This window comes from Coregonus clupeaformis, chromosome 21 (genome assembly GCF_020615455.1).
Source record: "Coregonus clupeaformis isolate EN_2021a chromosome 21, ASM2061545v1, whole genome shotgun sequence".
Classification (NCBI taxonomy): domain Eukaryota; kingdom Metazoa; phylum Chordata; class Actinopteri; order Salmoniformes; family Salmonidae; genus Coregonus; species Coregonus clupeaformis.
Genome location: NC_059212.1, coordinates 55,754,639 through 55,771,858, shown reverse-complemented (window position 1 = coordinate 55,771,858; position 17,220 = coordinate 55,754,639). Strand labels below are relative to the sequence as shown.

Sequence of the window (17,220 nt, the reverse complement as noted above, 5' to 3'; positions counted from 1 at the left end):
TATGTCACATTTTTTGTTCCTTTTGATGGCATAGAAGGCCCTTCTTGCCTTGTCTCTCAGATCGTTCACAGCTTTGTGGAAGTTACCTGTGGCGCTGATGTTTAGGCCGAGGTATGTATCGTTTTTTGTGTGCTCTAGGGCAACGGTGTCTAGATGGAATTTGTATTTGTGGTCCTGGCAACTGGACCTTTTTTGGAACACCATTATTTTTGTCTTACTGAGATTTACTGTCAGGGCCCAGGTCTGACAGAGTCTGTGCAGAAGATCTAGGTGCTGCTGTAGGCCCTCCTTGGTTGGTGACAAAAGCACCAGATCATCAGCAAACAGTAGACATTTGACTTCAGATTCTAGTAGGGTGAGGCCGGGTGCTGCAGACTGTTCTAGTGCCCTCGCCAATTCGTTGATATATATGTTGAAGAGGGTGGGGCTTAAACTGCATCCCTGTCTCACCCCACGGCCCTGTGGAAAGAAATGTGTGTGTTTTTTGCCAATTTTAACCGCACACTTGTTGTTTGTGTACATGGATTTTATAATGTCGTATGTTTTTCCCCCAACCCCACTTTCCATCAATTTGTATAGCAGACCCTTATGCCAAATTGAGTCAAAAGCTTTTTTGAAATCAACAAAGCATGAGAAGACTTTGCCTTTGTTTTGGTTTGTTTGTTTGTCAATTAGGGTGTGCAGGGTGAATACGTGGTCTGTCGTACAGTAATTTGGTAAAAACCCAATTTGACATTTGCTCAGTACATTGTTTTCACTGAGGAAATGAACTAGTCTGCTGTTAATGATAATGCAGAGGATTTTCCCAAGGTTGCTGTTGACGCATATCCCACGGTAGTTATTGGGGTCAAATTTGTCTCCACTTTTGTGGATTGGGTCTCTCTCTCTCTCTCTCTCTCTCTCTCTCTCTCTCTCTCTCTCTCTCTCTCTCTCTCTCTCTCTCTCTCTCTCTCTCTCTCTCTCTCTCTCTCTTTCTCTTTCTCTTTCTCTCTCTCGCTCTCTGAATGACTAAGACAGGGCAGACAGAAACAGGAATATAGATAAGGAGGCTCCATACACAGAGGGTTGTGAATGAATTGGATATGTTTAGAGGACTGAAACTATGGTTTTATTTGTACTGCTGCGGTAGGGAGGGAGGGACGGAGGGATGGAGGGATAGAGGGATGGATAGAAACCCTGTTTATGCTTCTCTTTATGAGTCAACCTGTCAGCATGTCAGCCTGTCAGACTTTCTGTCATGAATCCCGCTTCCTGAGTCTGTTTCTGCCTGAGTTGCCTGTTTTCTGTCTTGGAGTCTGTTTCCTAAAGGTTCCTGAACGCACCCTGTCTGGTTGCCGGGCGACGAAGCTAGGCGGGAGATCTCTCGATTACCCGCACCTGCATCTCATCAGCTATCTGCACACCTCGTCCTGATCATCACCTCTTCATAAGCTCTGACCTAACATCCATTCCCTGCCGGATCGTTAGCCATGAACAGTAGGTTGTGTCAGCGTATCAGCCTCAAAGTTACTAGAGTTAGTTTTGTTGTTTTGTACTTTTTGCTTGCCGTGTACTTACCTTCGTTTACTCTGTCTACAGTCATTCTCCCGGAACATTCACCCCACCCCTGCCTGGTCATCGGTGGCTTCTGTGCCATCATTGGATCTGCCTATTCACTCCCACCAACTCACCTCCGCTGCCCGCTCCGTCTCCTGGATTATTCTGCTTCCACATTTGTATCTGTAAATAAATACTCACCTTGTCCTGTTCTGCTTCTGGCTTCTGCTTTAGAGAATCGTGACAGAACGATCCGGCCAAGGATGAACCCAGCGGACCTGGACTCTGTTCGCCATGCCATTACCCATCAGGAGAAGATGTTGGGACAACACAGCACGGCGCTACAGGAGATAGCGTTGTCGGTTCGGAACTTTTCTGCCAGTCTGACGAGTATCCAGGCTCAGCTCAGTTTGCCGGCGGAGAATCCACCACCTGTTTCACCCCTCTCGCCTGCTGCTTCTGGAGCTGTTCCCTTCCGTGTGCTCAAGGTTCCGACGCCAGATAAGTACGAAGGGGATTTGGGAAGATGCCGTTCATTTCTTATGCAGTGTGGATTAGTGTTTGATCTGCAGCCCCACTCTTACGCCACAGACAAGGCTAGGATAGCTTTTGTTATTGAACTTCTGCGTAGTAGAGCTCTGGAGTGGGCTTCAGCCGTATGGGAACGACAGGACACCTGCATGGCGTCATACCAGGAGTTCACGGCAGAGATGAGGAAGCTGTTTGACCATCCAGTCCGAGGTAAGGATGCAGCTAAGCGTTTGTTTTCTCTTCGCCAAGGAGCTCGCAGTGTTGCCGACTTTGTTATCGAATTCAGGACATTGGCTGTGGAGAGTGGGTGGAATGAGGAGTCACTACAAGCGTTTTTTTTATCAGGGGTTGTCGGAGCAACTCAAGGATGAGTTGATCTCTTATCCTGAGCCTAGTGACCTGGAGAGTTTGGTAGCATTATCTATTCGGGTGGATAACAGAGTCCGAGAGAGAAGGAGGGAGAAGCAATGGGGCCCATCCAATCAATCAGCTACTCGGTTACCATTCGGGTCAGGAAGTGGACCAGAACGAGTCGATCATTATTCACCTCACGGGATTAGTGGAGGGGTCCTGCCTCCAGATCCTGAAACCATGCAAGTGGGGCTGCACGGGTTAACCAAGGAGGAGCGCCAACGTAGACGTGAGACCAACAGCTGCCTCTACTGTGGTAACTCGGGAAATTACATCTCCGCTTGTCCCCAGCGCCCGTTAAACTGCCCGGCTCGCTAAATTTGCGAGGACTTTTAGCGAGCCAGTTTCAACCTCTCAATAGCCCTGTCAGACCTCGTTTTGCTGCAATCCTCATGAACAAGAATCAGAGTTTAGCGATTAACGCTTTTATCGATTCAGGTGCCGATGGCAGCTTTATGGATGCCGACTTGGTGGAACAGCTGGGGCTTTCCAAGGAGCAATTACCGGAAGCCATTGAAGCTACCACTCTGAACGGCAGTAGTCTGGCACGTATCACTATGAGGACTGAACCTGTTAAGATGCTGTTGTCAGGGAATCATTCAGAGGTTATCTCCTTCTTCATTCTGCCTTCTCCCCATGTTCCTCTGGTTCTTGGATACCCCTGGCTGAGAGAACACAATCCCACGTTCGATTGGGTGACTGGCAAGGTAACTAGTTGGAGCATGGAATGTCATGCTAACTGCCTTAAGACTGCCTGTTCCCATTCTGTTCCCAGTCAGGTCATTGATTCTACCCCCCCATAACATACATACATAAAGGAGTCTCTAGCTGCTGGTCTCATTCGTCCCTTGTCATCACCCCTCGTCATCACCCCTGGGAGCAGGTTTCTTTTTTGTGAGTAAGAAGGATTGTATTGATTATCGGGGTTTGAATGATATTACGGTCAAGAACAAGTATCCCCTGCCTTTGATGAGCTCTGCTTTCGACTCCTTACAGGGTGCTACTGTGTTCACTAAGCTGGATCTACGCAATGCGTATTATCTGGTCCGGATCAGAGAGGGGGACGAGTGGTTGACTGGGTTCAACACACCTATGGGACACTTCGAGTACCAAGTGATGCCGTTTGGATTGACCAATGCTCCAGCAGTGTTCCAGAGCATGGTAAATGACATTCTGAGAGATATGATCGGTCTATTTGTGTTTGTGTACCTGGATGACATTCTCATCTTCTCTAAGGAGCTTTCCAGCCACGTCCAGCATGTCAAGCAGGTTCTGCAGCGATTGTTGGAGAACCGCCTGTTTGTGAAGGCAGAGAAGTGTGATTTCCACGCCCACAATACATCCTTTCTCAGGTACATCATCTCCAGGGGAGAGATTGGGATGGACCAAGAGAAGGTTAGGGCGGTTCTGGATTGGGCCCAGCCCGGTACGAGATTGCAGCTCCAGAGGTTTCTGGGGTTTGCAAATTTCTATCGTAGATTTATCTGTGATTACAGCCGTGTGGCCGCTCCATTAACTGCCCTGACTTCTAGCACCAGAACCTTCTGTTGGAATCCTGAGGCAGACTGAGCATTTCTGGATTTGAAGAGTCGATTCACCATCGCCCCGATTCTCTCTCAACCTGACACTGCCCGTCAGTTTGTCGTTGAAGTGGACACGTCTGATGTGGGGGTTGGCGCCATCCTGTCCCAGTCCTTGGATGTTCTCCAAGACGGAGGAGAGTGGGGCCAAGACTGAGACGATTCTTCCCCAGAACCTCGTTGTGGGAGCAGTTACGTGGTGATTTGAGGAGGAGGTTATGGCGGCCCTTCGGACGCAGCCCGGTCCCGGTAACGGTCCACCCGGTCGGTTGTTTGTGCCTGAGTCCGTCCGTTCTACTGTCCTCCAATGGTCACACGCCAGCAAGATGGCTTGTCACCCTGGCGTGGCTCGGACGAAGGCGTTACTACGCAGACGATTTTGGTGGCCTGCCATGGGAGAAGATACCTGGAGGTTTGTTGCTGCCTGTCCAGTTTGTGCGCAGAATAAGAGTACCAATCGGCCCAGCTCTGGACTTCTTCACCCCCTACCTATTCCCCGGCGACCATGGTCGCATCTGGCCCTGGACTTTGTCACTGGGTTGCCCTCTTCTGATGGGTACACGGTCATTCTGACGATTGTGGACAGATTCAGCAAGTTCGTCCACTTTGTGGCCATCTCCAAGCTTCCCTCTGCCTCTGAGACGTCCGAGATCCTTGTTAGGGAGGTTTTCAGGGTCCACTGGTTGCCCAGTGACATAGTTTCCGACCGTGGCCCTCAGTTTACCTCTGCTGTCTGGAAATCCTTCTGTTTGGCCATTGGAGCTACAGTCAGTCTCACATCTGGATTTCACCCCCAATCTAATGGTCAGGCGGAGAGAGCCAACCAGAAGATGGAATCCATGCTGCGCTGCCTTGTCTCCTCCAACCCCACCTCTTGGGTCTCTCAGTTGCCATGGGTCGAGTATGCCCACAATACTCTCCCTACATCTGCCACTGGGATGTCTCCCTTCCAGTGCTTGTACGGCTACCAACCTCCCTTGTTTCCTTCTCAGGAGAAGGATCTCTCGGTTCCCTCTGTCCAGGCCCACATTCGTCGTTGCCACCGGACTTGGCATCGGGCCAGAAAGGCCCTCCTTAGAGTTTCTGACCGGTATCAGCTCCAGGCGAATCGTCGCCGTATTCCAGCCCCCGCTTATGCCATCGGAGATAAGGTCTGGTTGGCTACACAGGATCTTCCTCTGCGGACTGATTCGAAGAAACTGTCACCGAAGTTCATTGGTCCGTTTGTGGTGGAGAGAGTGATTCATCCTGTTGTGGTTCGACTCAAATTCCCTAGGACGCTCAGAGTCCATCCCACCTTTCATGTCTCCTGCCTCAAGCCTGTTCTCCTCAGCCCTCTGCTGCCCCCTCTGCCTCCTCCTCCTCGGATGATCGGAGGTGGTCCTGTCTACACGGTGCGCCGCATCATGGATTCCAGACGGCGGGGTCAGGGTTTCCAGTATCTTGTGGACTGGGTTAGGTATGGTCCTGAGGAGAGGAGTAGGAGTTGGATTCCTCGGCGTCAGATCCTTGATGCTGACCTCCTTCGTGACTTCTACCGCCTCCATCCTGGCGCTCCGGGTAGTCCGCCCGGTGGCATTCGTCGGAGGGGGGGTACTGTCATGAATCCCGCTTCCTGAGTCTGTTTCTGCCTGAGTTGCCTGTTTTCTGTCTTGGAGTCTGTTTCCTGAAGGTTCCTGAACGCACCTTGTCTGGTTGCCGGGCGACGAAGCTAGGCGGGAGATCTTTTGATTACCCGCACCTGCATCTCATCAGCTATCTGCACACCTGGTACTGATCATCACCTCATAAGCTCTGACCTGACATCCATTCCCTGCCGGATCGTTAGCCATGAACAGTATGTTGTGTCAGCGTATCAGCCTCAAAGTTACTAGAGTTAGTTTTGTACTTTTTGCTTGCCGTGTACTTATCTTCGTTTACTCTGTCTACAGTCATTCTCCCGGAACATTCACCCCACCCCTGCCTGGTCGTCGGTGGCTTCTGTGCCATCATTGGATCTGCCTATTCACTCCCACCAACTCACCTCCGCTGCCCGCTCCGTCTCCTGGATTATTCTGCTTCCACATTTGTATCTGTAAATAAATACTCACCTTGTCCTGTTCTGCTTCTGGGTTCTGCTTTAGAGAATCGTGACACTTTCAACCTGTCAGCCTGTCAGCCTGTCTGCCTGTCAACCTATCTGCCTGTTAACCTGTCAAACTGTCTGCCTGTCAACCTATCTGCCTGTTAACCTGTCAAACTGTCTGCCTGTCAACCTGTCTGCCTGTCAGCCTGTCAACCTGACTTTTCATCTCTATCTATTTGTGTTTCCATTTGTGGCCCTGTTAATACAGATAGACAGTTCCATCACCTAAACCACAGTGCAAGAAGAGAGATATGTGGATACAAATATGGTTGATCTCTTTCTAGATTACCAGTTCCATAGCGATACATACTACAGGAGTAGCTTACTGTGGAGGAGGCCGTTGATTAGATTACCAGTTCCATAGCGATACATACTACAGGAGTAGCTTACTGTGGAGGAGGCCGTTGATTAGATTACCAGTTCCATAGCGATACATACTACAGGAGAAGCTTACTGTGGAGGAGGCTGTTGATTAGATTACCAGTTCCATAGCGATACATACTACAGGAGTAGCTTACTGTGGAGGAGGCTCTTGATTAGATTACCAGTTCATAGTTTACTGAAGGCTGTAATGCTGAAACACACTGGTTTTTAATAACAACAAAGCATCTTCTATTCGTCTTCCAACAGTAGCTGAACATTTCTCCCACGTCTGATCTATCACTGCAGACTTCTTTGTCCAGTCCAGTTCTTCATCACTTGGACCATGCTATTGGCCAGTATGTCCAAGGGTTTTCCAGTGACGTAGCTGACCTCTAACCCCACAGACTATAATCTGTAATTGACAGTTGCTCAGAAAAACGACAGTGCTAAAGTAAGGAGGAAGTTACTGCATTGCATTGTGGCAGGTTTGGTATTCATGACGCGTGTTGCACTGTGACTCCGCTCTGCCTACTGTATATGTATATGTAACTTGGAAGGGAAGAATAGAAGAGTGAAAGAGAGGAGGAAAGGAGGAGAGGAGAGAATGATAGTAACAAAAATACACTTTTTACGAATGACATCACTTAGCTAGTCCCCAGGGAGACATGAGTAGTCTCTCTCTCTCTCTCTCTCTCTCTCTCTCTCTCTCTCTCTCTCTCTCTCTCTCTCTCTCTCTCTCTCTCTCTTTCTCTCTCTCTCTCTCTCTCTCTCTCTTCTCTCTCTCTCTACCTCTCTCTCTCTCTCTCTCTCTCTCTCTCTCTCTCTCTCTCTCTCTCTCTCTCTCTCTCTCTCTCTCTCTCTCTCTCTTTCTGTCTTTCTGTCTCTCTTTCTCTCTCTTTGTCTCGCTCTCTTTCTGTCTCTCGCTCTCCCTCTCCCTCTCCCTCTCTCTCTCAATTCAATTTTCAATTCAATAGACTTTATTGACATGGCAAGTTAAATTACTCTCTCTCACTCTGTCTGTCTGTCTGTCTGTCTGTCTGTCTGTCTGTCTGTCTGTCTGTCTGTCTGTCTGTCTGTCTGTCTCTCTCTCTCTCTCTCTCTCTAACAGAGTGGGTCACACAGCTAACTAGCTAGGGATTCCACATTGACTACATCTCTCTATAACCCCCTTCTCTTTCTTGGATTGGATAGACAGTATCTACTGTTCTGTCTAAGCACTGATCCTTCTCTCTCCCTCAGCCTCACCAGGGGGCCAGACCAATCTGTCATACTTAGTGTACACAGCATGAGCCTGTCACCCAGAGTAGCTTATGACTGTGAGACGTGCCCCACGGCAGAAATGTTCTAAGAAAGATCGCTAGACTGTCTTTGCCCCACGGCCAACACCAAACAATGCTGTCTCTTCAGATGTACCCTTACCCTACCAAATACAATACTCATAGATTCACTGATTGACTGATTGATTGACTGATTGAGAGACAGACACGGAAAGACAAGCAGGGGAGGGGACAATGCAAATAGTCTGGGTAGCCATTTGATTAGCTGTTCAGAAGTCTTATGGCTTGGGGGGTAGAAGCTGTTAAGAAGCCTTTTGGACCTAGACTTGGCGCTCTGGTACCACTTGCCGTGCGGTAGCAGAGAGAACAGTCTATGACTAGGGTGGCTGGAGTCTTTGACCATTTTTAGGGCCTTCCTCTGACACTGCCTGGTATAGAGGTCATGGATGGCAGGAAGCCTGGCCCCAGTGATATACTGGGCCGTACGCACCACCCTCTGTAGTTCCTTGCGGTCGGAGGCCAAGCAGTTGCCATACCAGGCAGTGATGCAACAAGTCAGGATGCTCTCGATGGTGCAGCTGTATAACTTTTTGAGGATCTGAGGACCCATGCCAAATCTTTTCAGTCTCCTGAGGGGGAATAGGCTTTGTTGTGCCCTCTTCACGACTGTCTTGGTGTGTTTGGACCATGATAGTTTGTTGGGGATGTGGATACCAAGGAACTTGAAGCTCTCAACCTGCTCCACTACAGCCCCGTCGATGAGAATGGGGGCGTGCTCGGTCCTTCTTTTCCTGTAGTCCATAATCATCTCCTTTGTCTTGATCACATTGAGAGAGAGGTTGTTATCCTGGCACCACAAGGCCAGGTCTCTGACCTCCTCCCTTTAGGCTGTCTCATCGTTGTCGGTGATCAGGCCTACCACTGTTGTGTCGTTGGCAAACTTAATGATGGTGTTGGAGTCATGCCTGGCCATGCAGTCATGGGTGAACAGGGAGTACAGGAGGGGACTGAGCACGCACCCCTGAGGGGCCCCCATGTTGAGGATCAGCGTAGCAGATGTGTTGTTACCTACCCTTACCACCTGGGGGAGGCCTGTCAGGAAGTCCAGGATCCAGTTGCAGAGGGAGGTGTTTAGTCCCAGGGTCCTTAGCTTAGCGATGAGCTTTGAGGGCACTATGGTGTTGAACGCTGAGCTGTAGTCAATGAATAGCATTCTCACGTAGGTGTACCTTTTGTCCAGGTGGGAAAGGGCAGTGTGGAGTGCAATAGATATTGCATCATCTATGGATCTGTTGGGGAGGTATGCAAATTGGAGTGGGTCTAGGGTTTCTGGGATAATGGTGTTGATGTGAGCCAAGACCAGCCTTTCAGAGCACTTCAGACGTGAGTGCTACGGGTCTGTAGTAATTTAGGCAGGTTACCTTAGTATTCTTGGGCACAGGGACTATGGTGGTCTGCTTGAAACATGTTGGTATTACAGACTCAGTCAGGGACTGGTTGAAAATGTCAGTGAAGACACTTGCCAGTTGGTCAGCGCATGCTCGGTGTATCCGTCTGGCCCTGCGACCTTGTGAATGTTGACCTGTTTAAAGGTCTTACTCACATCGGCTACAGAGAGCGTGATCACACAGTCGTCAGGAACAGCTGATGCTCTCATGCATGCTTCAGTGTTGCTTGCCTCACTGCCTTCCAGTCCTAACACAGTGACTGATTCACTGCATGTATCATTATGTATCATGGTTGTACATCATGTGACATTCATCACTACATTAAAGTAAGTAGCTGTCATAAATCATCATATAGAAGGTCAGGCTCATTAATCAGCTGTTGAAGCAAAACGAGGTGATTCACCCATAAAACTCACAGGATTAAATCACAGGAAACAGGTTAACCCAGGACCTACATACTGGCCTCCCCTCCCAACACATGAAACAGGTTAACCCACTACCTACACACTGGCCTCCCCTCCCAACACATGAAACAGGTTAACGTGACTTAATTAATCTTTGGAGATAACCCTCAGGCTTCCTGTAGATTGGGCAATATTAGTGGGGGTTTTCTGAGCTATAAACGTCAAGAGCTTCGTTCAGCATATAGTACAGGAGGCTTGAGTTGTTGTTAGCAGCAAATAATGATATGAGATTGTGAGAGATTTCTATGTGCCTAGTGAAATCCCCATGGATGATATTATTCTGGGGTAAATGTGCAGATTTCTTTTGAGTGAATATTTTTCTTTTTTATTGTGATTGTAATTATGTCTGTGCCAATATGTGTGTGTGTGAGAGAGAGAGAGAGAGAGAGAGAGAGAGAGAGAGAGAGAGAGAGAGAGAGAGAGAGAGAGAGAGAGAGAGAGAGAGAGAGAGAGAGAGAGAGAGAGAGAGAGAGAGAGAGAGAGAGAGAGAGAGAGAGAGAGAGAGAGAGAGAGAGAGAGGGGTGATGCTCTGTGTGCATGCCTGTGTGAGTGTGTTAATTTGTGTTTGTTTGTGTGTGTGTGTGTGTTTGTGCATGTGAATTTCTGTGTGTGCATGCAAAACAAAATGAGTGCCAAAGTAAACCAACAACAATACCATCAATCACTCCCATCCCTGCCAGTCTCAGCCCCCCTCCCTCCCTGCCCCCCTTTCCACCGGGTCACTCACCTTCCATGGGTGTGTTGCTGTCGGGCCGGTTGGCAAACACTACATCCACGTACTCCAGCTGCATCCTCTGTAGGGAGCTCCTCAGACCTGGGGACAGAGAGAGGGAGGAGGGAGGGTGGAAAGAGAGAGAGGTGGAGAGAGGGGGGGTGTGGTGGGGAGAGAGAGAGGGGGAGAGTGGTGGGGAGAGAGAGAGGGGGAGAGTGGTGGGGAGAGAGAGAGGGGGAGAGTGGTGGGGAGAGAGAGAGGGGGAGAGTGGTGGGGAGAGAGAGTGTTATAAAGAAGTTAACAAATGTTAGAAACCTGCAGTTACAGAAAACCACAAGCCTCAGAGAAGGTGAGAGAAGATGAGAGAAGGTCAGAGAAGGTCAGAGAAGGTCAGAGAATGTGAGAGAATGTAAGATAAGTTGAGAGAAGGTCAGAGAAGGTGAGAGAAGGTCAGAGAAAGTGAGAGAAGGTGAGAGAAATTCAGAGAAGGTGAGAGAAGGTGAGAGAAGTTAGGAGACCTTTCTTCCTCTGTCATTATCATCCAGTCAGATAAAATCGGCAATCAGAAGTTGAAACAATAACAAAGCGACTTCCCGCCCCTGTTTCGATAAAAAGCTGAGGGATGGGGCTGAAGAAATGTAACCACTCTCAAATTCATAAACAAAGCTATGGATTCAATGACCATCCATGATATAAAAATGCTTTGAGGCTATCTAGTGTTTGTTTACATTTACTTTGTTTACAAACATTGTAGTAAAACAAGCTTGAGGTACGACAGTTGTACTAAGCTCATGAGGCATTTATAAGTTATATTCTTCAAGAATCAACGGGTACATATCATTAATTTATAAGTCTAAAATGTATGTAGCAACTGCAAATCCTTTTAAAGATTTGCTGTTTGAATCCTGAGAGGAGAGGAGAGAGGGATGAGGGGGAGAGATGAATTAGGTATTGTATACAGTATGTCAGCTCAGCTCCATTCATAAACACTGACAGAGGAGAGGAGACCGGGATGAAAGGGTGGAGAGAGGAGAGAGGAGAGGAGGAGAGAAAAGAGAGGATGGTACACCAGAAGACAGGAAAGACGAAGAAAGGAGGTGTGGGTGTACCTGAGTGTGTACATCTGTGTGTTTGTAAGAGTGTGTTTATGTGTATATATATTTGTGTGTGTGTGTTTGTGTACACCTACACTACCAGTCAAAAGTTTGGACACACCTACTCATTCAAGGGTTTTTCTTTATTTTTTTACTATTTTCTACATTGTAGAATAATAGTGAAGACATCAAAACTATGAAATAACACATATGGAATCATGTAGTAAACAATTCATAATATATTTTAGATTTTAGATTCTTCAAAGTAGCCACCCTTTGCCTTGATGACAGCTTTGCACACTCTTGGCATTCTTGGATTGTGGAGGCCAGGTCATCTGATGCAGCACTCCATCACTCTCCTTCTTGGTAAAATAGCCCTTACACAGCCTGGAGGTCTGTTGAAAAACAAATGATAGTCCCACTAAGCCCAAACCAGATGGGATGGCATATCGCTGCAGAATGCTGTGGTAGCCATGCTGGTTAAGTGTGGTTTTTGCGACTGCACTTTAAGAAACTTTAAAAGTTCTTAAAATGTTCCATATTGACTGACCTTCATGTCTTAAAGTAATGATGGACTGTTGTTTCTGTTTGATTATTTGAGCTTTTCTTGCCATAATAAGGACTTGGTCTTTTACCAAATTGGGCTATCTTCTGTATACACCCCTTACCTTGTCACAACACAACTGATTGGCTCAAACGCATTAAGAAGGAAAGAAATTCCACAAATTAACTTTTAACAAGGCACACCTGTTAATTGAAATGCATTCCAGGTCACTACCTCATGAAGCTGGTTGAGAGAATGCCAAGAGTGTGCAAAGCTGTCATCAAGGCAAAGGGTGGCTATTTGAAGAATCTCAAATATAAAATATATTTTGATTTGTTTAACACTTTTTTGGTTACTACATGATTCCATATGTGTCATTTTTTATGTCTTCACTATTATTCTACAATGTAGAAAATAGTAAAAAATAAAGAAAAACCCTTGAATGAGTAGGTGTTCTAAAACTTGTGTAAGTGTGTGTGTGTACACCTGCGTGTGTGTGTGTGTGTGAGTACACCTCAGTGTGTGTGACAGTCAGATTAGTTAATCCCAGGGAGTCCTTATCTCTTCTGTCACCATCCACACATCTTAATCCCTGTCCTGTCATCTCCAGCCTGGTAATCCCAGGAACACATATTACACACACACGCACGCACACACACACATACACACACAAACGCACGGACACACATACACACACACGCGCACGTACGCCTAATCTGAGCCTGCTCTGCTCTGCTCTGCCATGACTTGCACATTTCTCTGTCTCCTTTGTCTTAGCGATTAGCCACTTTTAAGGCTCTGCAGTGACTCACACACACGTGACTTGTACTTCTCTCCGTCTCACTGATCAGGCGATGAAGTGCCTCTATTCTGGGTGGTTGGAGAGGGGATAGAAGGAGAATAAATCAAAAGTGTCCTATTGGTGGATAAAGGAGGGGGAAAAAGCATGTCCTGTTTAAAAACTTGACAACAATACTGTCTCACCCTCAGAGCCTGGGAATTACTCTACTCTTGTCAAGAACTCCATCAAATAGTAAACAGAAATGTAAAAGAGTTAGGCATTTTAAAATTAGGATTCAGTCCTCTGTCAATCCATAAATACAGTAGAACCACCAACAAACATAATTGTGACCATAACCACATCTGCCAATGCCCTCCTAAAATCTCTCTCTCTCTCTCTCTCTCTCTCTCTCTCTCTCTCGCTCTCGCTCTCTCGCTCTCTCGCTCTCTCTCTTTGTAAACATATTATTCTGTTCTTCTTTGGGGGGAAAGTTAGAAGCTGATATGAATGTTAATGCTATATGAAAGTGCTGAGTCACTGCAGGAGAGGTGCAGGCAATGTGCCGTGGACAGGACGCTGTTGGGCTGGATCAGGGAATTGAAATGGGGTAGCATGTGTACAAACACAGTGTCTGGGTGTCAGGGTGAGTTTGCATAATCCCAGAAAAACACTAAAATAGGAGACTGGAGGAACTGAGAGGGTAAATAGGAGAGGTAAGGAGAGGACGGGAGAGGAGAGGAGAGGAGAGGAGAGGAGAGGAGAGGAGAGGAGAGGAGAGGAGAGGAGAGGAAAGGAAAGGAAAGGAAAGGAAAGGAAAGGAAAGGAAAGGAAAGGAAAGGAAAGGAAAGGAAAGGAAAGGAAAGGAAAGGAAAGGAAAGGAAAGGAAAGGAAAGGAAAGGAGAGGAGAGGAGAGGAGATGTGTTGGGGGACATGACACAAGGTTATGGGTACAGGGCTCCAGAGGGACTTTGAGTGCTCATGTCCAGGGTCTATCATATTAGACACCGCCTCCACAAACAAACAAAGGCTTTACAAATGGAACAACTCAATCTCCCAGAGACATCCGACCCTGAGCGACATACAGGTACTTCAAAAGAGGAGGTCAAGTTCAACAGAGCGCACTGGAAGAAATCAATCACAAGGGAGAGAAAAGAGTGGTAGAAAGAGAGGGTGAGAGTAGGAGGAGGGATGGGGAGAGTAGGAGGAAGAGAGATGAAAAGGAGGGGATTATAGTGGTGAACTGGGGCATGGAGTGATGTGAAGGACGAGACAGATAATCTGACATTTTACCTTCAATGATGTGCTTCCTGTTGAGTCCTCTCTCAGTCTCTGCTCTGGAAAATAACATACAAGTGAATATACACATCAATGGAGGCTGCTGAGGGGAGGACGGCTGATAATAATGGCTGGAACAGAGCAAATGGAATGGAAACCATGTGTTTGATTTATTTGAGACCATTTCACTCATTCCGCTCCAGCCATTACCACGAGCCTGTCCTCCTCAATTAAGGTGCCACCAGCCTCCTGTGATACACACACAGAAAAGTATACAAACACGGACAAACTGTCTAGATCATTGAACTGGTCCCACCAGCCAACAAGATGTCTACAAATCGCTGAAAAGACAAGAGACACAAATACAGGATGTAGGATCTTAATTTGAGCCAGTTTGCTACAGCAGGAAAATTATCCTGCAGCAACAGGAAACATGAAATTATAATTCATGGACATTTTTTTGCAGTTGATCCATCAAGATAAAAATTTAAAAGTGGAAATTGCAAACTTCAGAAGCTTTAAAAAAAAACTCATCTGTTCCCCATTCACCTCTCTCTCCCTGTCTCTCGCTCTCCTCCTCTCTCCTCCTCTCTCCTCCCTTCTCCTCCTCTCTCCTCCTCTCTCTCCTCCACTCTCCTCCCTTCTCCTCCTCTCCCCTCCTCTCTCTCCTCCTCTCTCTCCTCCTGTCTCCTCCTCTCTCCTCCCTTCTCTCTTTCTTATTCTATCTGCTACCTCTCCATCTCTACAGAGAGAGAGAGAGAGAGAGAGAGAGAGAGGAGAGAGCGAGAGAGAGAGAGAAAGAGAGAGAGAGAGAGAGAGAGAGAGAGAGAGAGAGAGAGAGAGAGAGAGAGAGAGAGAGAGAGAGAGAGAGAGAGAGAGAGAGTAGTGTAGCGCGGGGTCAGTCAGCCTTGATCAGTTCTTTGTGTTATTCTCTGCTATGTTATCGGTTCCTCCAGCAGTTTGATCAGAGAGAGCCTCGTCGGGCCCCTAAAAGACTGCCAGGCTGGTTGTTAATCATGCTTCTCTCTCTCGCTTTCTCTTTTTCTCTCTCTCTGCATCCCTCCCCTTTCTCTCCGTCTCTCTCTCCGTCTCTCTTCGTCTCTCGCCTCTCTCTCTCTCTCTCTCTCTCTCTCTCTCTCTCCTCTTTCTCTCTCTCTCTCTGTCTGTCTCTCCCTATAATCTGGTCCACAGTGGAGAGGGCTTTGTCACCACAGAACCAATATGATACTTCAAAGATAGAGCTGGCTGAGTTTCAAATGGTACCGTATTCCACATATATTCTCCTGCACTATTTTTGACCTGAGTATGTGCGCAAATCTCAGATAACAACCTCATTCATCATACAGATGCCGTATCCTAATTTGATCACCCTGTTGTTGCTGGAATTTTCCTGCAAACCTGTATTGTTTTCAAGGTTTAAAAAGGCTTCCTAAGTTACTCACTTTAAAATGTAAAACTTGATTAACGCTAACGAAAAATGTATCAACCCCTACAAAAATGTCCGGTCACACTTTATTTGGATAGTCCGGATAGTCCATCTGTAGATGTTCTAGATGGTCATACTATCAACAAACTATCTGTTGATAAGCAACTGCTAGCTAAGGTTACGGTTAGGGTTAGATTTAGAATAAGGGTTAAGGTTAGGGTTAGTAGATAGATAGTTGAAATGTTACTGATAGTCTGTAGATAGTCTGTAAAGTATCTACAGATTGACTATCCAAATAAAGTGTTACCATGTCCATTCATTTTAATCCACATAATAATTCCCATTTACTATATACTGTGTGATGAATTGTGCTTCAGTGGAGATTTGCCCTGCAGACACTGCAGAGACAGTAGCAGTCACAGGTCAGACCTGACCAGTGATCTAGATCCTCATTAGGAACCTCAGAGAGACAGGAGATGTCTCATAAAGACAAGAGTTAGAGCTCTGATCCACTACCCTTTTTAACTTGTCCCAGACAGAACTCGGACAGAACTCAGACAGAATTCAGACAGAACTCAGACAGAACTCAGACAGAACTCAGACAGAACTCAGACAGAATCCAGACAGAACTCAGAAAACCCCCCAGACAGAACCCAGACAGAACTCGGACAGAACCCAGAAAGAGCTCAGACAGAACTCAGACAGTACAGTGTCCATATTAGGACAGCTTCAGTACAGACAGGTCAATGAGGAGGAAGAGACTAACTCAGATCAAGAGTACTCAAATCTGAAACCCTCACTATTTTTGTAAAACAATGGTAGAGATTAGTCAACACTTTTGCATTGGTGTGGTGCTCAGAATGGTAGAATCTCTATAGCGTCCTCTCTCCTCACCTCCTCTCAAAACCCATTGGTTGAGAAGGTCAGAGGCAAGTGAAGGAGGTAAGTGTAAAGATGCGAGGAATCAAGGAAATGCTATTGAGATTCTCCCATCGTCTGAGGAGGCAAATACTTACTTTCCACCCCAGTAGAGCTTGGTGGTGATCACCAGACTGGATCTCCTACAGGAAGACAGACAAACAGACAGGCAGACATACAGATGGACAGACAGATGGACGGACAGACGGACAGACAGACGGAGAGAGAAATTAGACAGAGAGAATTATAAATATTAGAAAGACATCCTTATCCCACTTAAGTATATAATATCAATAGCCTTCTGGTACTGTATGTCTTTACACTGTAGGAGAAGCAGTATGGATCCTTTAGCTTTTTACATATGCTGTTCAAGTATGAAGAAAAATATTCTGGGAGACTTTCTCAGAACTTTGATAGGATACAGTGTATCAACTCAACTGAAATTCAAATCCCCATCGCTTGACTGTTTAATGTTTAATATTTAACACCCAGAGTTGCAGTCGGAGGCACTGAATCGGCGTGAACTGAAGAACTGGAGAGTGAAGAGTTTATGAAGTGTACAGTGGAGAAATGTAGCAGCATAAATGTATGAGATCAATATGTGCTGAGGCCGCCGAGCCTACGAGCCCACAAGCCCACAAGCCTACCAGCCTCTGCATAGCCAAGAACACTCAACCAACTTTCCTCTGATTGCCATGGTAATGGCTGCAGACCTAGTTAGCTGAATGGTGGATG

General features: G+C 46.9%; 1 protein-coding gene across 2 annotated transcripts in view; it reads right to left on the bottom strand.

Annotated features, from left to right (window-relative positions):
* Window positions 1-17,220, bottom strand: part of kcnab1b (potassium voltage-gated channel subfamily A regulatory beta subunit 1b) — a 77,014-nt gene that overhangs the window by 8,940 nt on the left and 50,854 nt on the right. For both annotated transcript variants that reach the window (XM_041842548.2, XM_041842549.2), the window contains exons 6-8: window positions 16,584-16,628; window positions 14,157-14,200; window positions 10,463-10,549 (exon numbers count right to left, since the gene is read on the bottom strand). In XM_041842548.2, coding sequence (XP_041698482.1) covers window positions 10,463-10,549; window positions 14,157-14,200; window positions 16,584-16,628 — 176 coding nt within the window. The remainder of the gene's footprint in view (window positions 1-10,462; window positions 10,550-14,156; window positions 14,201-16,583; window positions 16,629-17,220) is intronic.